Source organism: Pyrgilauda ruficollis, unplaced genomic scaffold (genome assembly GCF_017590135.1).
Source record: "Pyrgilauda ruficollis isolate IOZ18807 unplaced genomic scaffold, ASM1759013v1 scaffold1669, whole genome shotgun sequence".
NCBI lineage: Eukaryota > Metazoa > Chordata > Aves > Passeriformes > Passeridae > Pyrgilauda > Pyrgilauda ruficollis.
The window spans coordinates 1-5,099 of NW_024515531.1; the positions used below are offsets into that span (position 1 = coordinate 1).

General features: G+C 61.4%; 1 protein-coding gene across 1 annotated transcript in view; it reads right to left on the reverse strand.

The window, feature by feature from the left end:
- Nucleotides 1-1,273: 1,273 nt before the first annotated feature.
- The window catches only part of LOC121351441 (proline-rich protein 12-like), a gene marked incomplete at its 3' end in the record, with an annotated part of 7,539 nt that continues 3,713 nt past the window's right edge, over nt 1,274-5,099 (reverse strand). The window contains exons 2-7 of the mRNA XM_041463580.1: nt 4,353-4,842; nt 4,095-4,163; nt 3,631-3,699; nt 3,053-3,143; nt 1,598-1,689; nt 1,274-1,503 (exon numbers count right to left, since the gene is read on the reverse strand). Of these exons, the coding sequence (XP_041319514.1) occupies nt 1,274-1,503; nt 1,598-1,689; nt 3,053-3,143; nt 3,631-3,699; nt 4,095-4,163; nt 4,353-4,842 (1,041 nt within the window). The remainder of the gene's footprint in view (nt 1,504-1,597; nt 1,690-3,052; nt 3,144-3,630; nt 3,700-4,094; nt 4,164-4,352; nt 4,843-5,099) is intronic.

Consider the following 5,099-nt stretch of genomic DNA (forward strand, 5'->3'; position numbering starts at 1 on the left):
CTCAGCTCTGTCTGCAGCGCCAGCTGGAGGACTGGGGGTCAGCACCCCAAAACCCACCCCAAACCACCCCAAACCACCCAGAGCCATTCTGAGCCACAGGAATGCCAAAAAACCCCAAATTGTGCCCCAAATCCCGGTGAAACTCCAGTTCAACTACAGTTCAGTCCCGGTTAAACCCCAGCTCAATCCCAGTTCAACCCCATTCAATCCCAGTTTATCACCAGTTCAAGACCAATTCAATCCCAGCTCAACCCCAACTTAATCCCAGTTAAACTCCAGCTCAATCCCAGTTAAACTCCAGTTCAATCCCAGTTCAATCCCAGCTCAGTCCCAGTTCAACCCCAGTTCAACCCCATTCAATCCCAGTTTATCACCAGTTCAATCCCAGCTCAACCCCAGTTAAACACCAACTTAATCCTAGTTAAACTCCAGCTCAATCCCAGTTAAACTCCAGTTCAACTCCAGCTCAATCCCAGCTCAATCCCAGTTAAACTGCAGTTCAATCTCAATTCAGTCCCAGTTCAACTCCAGCTCAATCCCAGTTCCTGGACTGGAGTCTCTCCCAGTGCTCCCAGTTCCTTTCCCAGTGCCACGTCCTGACTCCCAGTGCTCCCAGTGCTCCCAGTCCCTCCCAGTCTCTCCCAGTCCATCCCCCAGTCTCCCCCTGAGGGCGGGGATATCCTCCACGCGCACCACGAACTCGTCCCTCTCCCTGAAGCTGCCCTCTCCCCTCTCCCCCAGTCCCTCCCAGTCTCTCCCAGTCCATCCCCCAGTCTCCCCCTGAGGGCGGGGATATCCTCCACGCGCACCACGAACTCGTCCCTCTCCCTGAAGCTGCCCTCTCCCCTCTCCCCCAGTCCCTCCCAGTCTCTCCCAGTCCATCCCCCAGTCTCCCCCTGAGGGCGGGGATATCCTCCACGCGCACCACGAACTCGTCCCTCTCCCTGAAGCTGCCCTCTCCCCTCTCCCCCAGTCCCTCCCAGTCTCTCCCAGTCCATCCCCCAGTCTCCCCCTGAGGGCGGGGATATCCTCCACGCGCACCACGAACTCGTCCCTCTCCCTGAAGCTGCCCTCTCCCCTCTCCCCCAGTCCCTCCCAGTCTCTCCCAGTCCATCCCCCAGTCTCCCCCTGAGGGCGGGGATATCCTCCACGCGCACCACGAACTCGTCCCTCTCCCTGAAGCTGCCCTCTCCCCTCTCCCCCAGTCCCTCCCAGTCTCTCCCAGTCCATCCCCCAGTCTCCCCCTGAGGGCGGGGATATCCTCCACGCGCACCACGAACTCGTCCCTCTCCCTGAAGATGCCCTCTCCCCCGCTCTCCTCCTCGTCGCTGGTGTCCCCGCACACGGCCGCCGTGCCCTGCTTCTGCGCCAGGTGCAGCGGCCGCGCGTCCGGGGGCTCGGGGGGCTCCGGGGACCCCCGCGGGGGGCTCGGGGACCCCCCGGGAGCCGCCCTGCCCCCGCCCGGCCCCGGCGGGGGGCTCGGTGGAAGGGCAACGGCAGGTCCTGGGAGGGTAACGGCAGGTCCTGGAAGGGTAATGGGGACACCTGGCAGGTCCTGGAAGGGCAATGGCAGGTCATGGGAGGGTAATGGGGACACCTGGCAGGTCCTGGGAGGGTAACGGCAGGTCCTGGGAGGGGAACAGGGAGACCAGCAGGGCCTGGAAGGGGAACGGGGACACCTGACAGGTCCTGGAAGGGTAATGGGGAACCCTGACAGGTCCTGGGAGGGTAACGGGGAGACCTGACAGGTCCTGGAAGGGTAACGGCAGGTCCTGGAAGGGTAACGGGGAGACCAGCAGGTCCTGGGAGGGTAACGGGGACACCTGGCAGGTCCTGGGAGGGTAATGGGGACACCTGGCAGGTCCTGGGAGGGTAACGGCAGGTCCTGGGAGGGTAACAGGGAGACCAGCAGGTCCTGGAAGGGTAACGGGGACACCTGACAGGTCCTGGAAGGGTAATGGGGAACCCTGACAGGTCCTGGGAGGGTAACGGGGAGACCAGCAGGTCCTGGGAGGGTAACAGCAGGTCCTGGAAGGGTAACGGGGAGCCCTGGCAGGTCCTGGAAGGGTAACGGGGAGACCTGGCAGGTCCTGGAAGGGCAATGGCAGGTCCTGGAAGGTCCTGGAAGGGTAACGGGGACACCTGGCAGGTCCTGGAAGGATCCCGTGAACCCCCAGAAGGTCCTGGTAGGTCCCTATGAAGGTCTGGAAGGTCCTGGAAGATCCCCATGATCCCTGGCAAGTCCCTACGAACCCATGACAGGCCCTGGAAGGTCACCATGAACCCCTGGCAGGTCCTGAAAGGTTCCTGGGAACCCCTGGAAAGTCTCTATGAACCCCTGGCAGGTCCTGGAAGGTCTCTATGAACCCCTGGAAAGTCTCTATGAAGCTCAGGCAGGTCCTGGCAGGTCCCTATGAAGCCCTGGAAGGTCACCATGAACTCATGGCAGGTCCTGGAAGATCCTCATGAACTCCTGGAAGATCCTCATGAACCCCTGGCAGGTCCTGGAAGGTCCTCATGAACTCCTGGAAGGTCCTCATGAACCCCTGGCAGGTCCTGGAAGGTCACCATGAGTCCCTGCCAGGACCCTATGACCCCCAGAAGGTCCTGGCAGGTCCCTATGAACCTCTGGAAGATCTCTACAAGCCCCTGGCAGGTCCTGGAAGGTCTCTATGAACCCCTGGAAGGTCCCTGTGCACACCTGGAGGCTCTCCATAGGTCCTGGCAGGTCCCTACATTTCCCTGGAGGCTCTCTAGGGGTCCTGGAAGGTCCCTATGAACCCACGGCAGGTCCTGGAAGGTCCCTATGAACCCACGGCAGGTCCTGGAAGGTCCCTAGGAACTCCTAGAAGGTCCTGGAAGGTCCCTATGAGCCCCTGGAAGGCCCTGGAAGGTCTCTATGAATGCCTGGAAGGTCTCTACAAACCCCTGGAAGGTCCTGGAAGGTCTCTGTGAACTCCTGGAAGGTCCTGGAAGGTCTCTGTGAATCCCTGGCAGGTCCCTGTGCCCCCCTAGCAGCTCCCCCAGGTCCTGGCAGCTCGGTATCTCTCACCTTGCGCCTCGCGGGGCTCGTCCAGGGCGGAGCTGCTCCTCTGCAGGTCCTGGCAGGTCCATAATAAACCCCTGGAGGACCTCTATGGGTCCTAGAAGGTTCATATGAACCCCTGGGAGGTCCCTATGCACCCCTGGCAGGTCCTGGAAGGTCCCTATAAACCCCTGGAAGGTCTCTACAAGCCCCTGGCAGGTCCTGGCAGCTCCCTAGGAACCCCTGGGGGATCTCTATGACTCCCTAGGAGCCCCTGGCAGGTCCTGGCAGCTCCCTAGGAACCCCTGGGGGATCTCTATGACTCCCTAGGAACCCCTAGCAGGTCCTGGCAGCTCCGTAAGAATGCCAGAAGGCTCTCTATGGGTCCTGGAAGGTTTCTATGAACCCCTGGACACTCTCTGTGGGTCCTGGAAGGTCCCTATAAACCCCTGGAAGGTCCTGGAAGGTCCGTATAAACCCCTGGAAGGTCTCTATGGATCCTGGAAGGTCCCTATGCACCCCTGGCAGGTCCTGGAAGGTCCCTATAAACCCCTGGAAGGTCTCTAAAAGGCCCTGTCAGGTCCTGTCAGGTGTGTATCTCTCACCTGGCACCTCGGGGGGCTCCCTGCGCTCGGGGGGCTCGTCCAGGGCCGAGCTGATGCTCTTCTGCAGGTCTTGGCAGCTCCATAAAAACCCCTGGGGGATCTCTATGACTCCCTAGGAACCCCTAGCAGGTCCTGGCAGCTCCGTAAGAATGCCAGAAGGCTCTCTATGGGTCCTGGAAGGTTTCTATGAACCCCTGGACACTCTCTGTGGGTCCTGGAAGGTCCCTATAAACCCCTGGAAGGTCCTGGAAGGTCCGTATAAACCCCTGGAAGGTCTCTATGGATCCTGGAAGGTCCCTATGCACCCCTGGCAGGTCCTGGAAGGTCCCTATAAACCCCTGGAAGGTCTCTAAAAGCCCCTGGCAGGTCCCTATGCACCCCTGGCAGGTCCTGGAAGGTCCCTATAAACCCCTGGAAGGTCTCTAAAAGGCCCTGTCAGGTCCTGTCAGGTGTGTATCTCTCACCTGGCACCTCGGGGGGCTCCCTGCGCTCGGGGGGCTCGTCCAGGGCCGAGCTGATGCTCTTCTGCAGGTCTTGGCAGCTCCATAAAAACCCCTGGGGGATCTCTATGACCTCCTAGGAACCCCTGGCAGGTCCTGGAAGGTGTCTATGCACCCCTGGCAGGTCCTGGAAGGTCCCTATAAACCCCTGGAAGGTCTCTAAAAGCCCCTGGCAGGTCCCTATGCACCCCAGTCAGGTCCTGTCAGGTGTGTATCTCTCACCTGGTGCCTCGGGGGGCTCCCTGCGCTCGGGGGGCTCGTCCAGGGCGGAGATGGCCGAGCTGATGCTCTTCTGCAGGTCCTGGTTCTTGCTGACCGAGTCCTCCTCGTCGCTGGAGAACGAGGGCAGCGTCTCCAGGTTCCTCTTGAGCTCCTCGTCCAGGCGCTTGCAGGGCGAAGGACACGCCATCACCAGCCCCTCGCCCTCGCCCCCCTCCAGGGACCCCCCCAGGGGGAAGTTCTGGGGCGCCCCCAGCTTGGGGGGCTTGGAGGGGCTGGGGGGCAGCGGCTGCCGCTTGCCGGCCTTCAGGAAGTCCAGGAAGGAGGCCATGAAGCCCGACTTCATCTCGGGCTGCTTCTCCTCCGCCTCGCGCAGCTTCTGCTTGGCGCGGCTCGGCGACGGCTCGGCGGGGGGCTCCGGGACCCCCGGGAACGGGCCGGGGGCGCTGCAGGGCGGAGGGGGGGGGTCCGCCTTGGAGACGGCCAGCTTGATCTGCGGGAGAGAAAGGGGAGCTGGTTTGGACTGGGTTATACTGGTTTGGACTGGTTTGTACTGGGACACCCTGATCCATCCCTGACCCCTAACAGAAACAGCCAGCTTGATCTGTGGGGAGAGAAAGGGGAACTGGTTTGTACTGGTTTGTACTGGTTTGTAATGGGTTATACTGGGTTGGACTGGGAGACCCTGGTCCATCCCTGACCCCTAACAGACACAGCCAGCTTGATCTGCGGGAGAGAAAGGGGAACTGG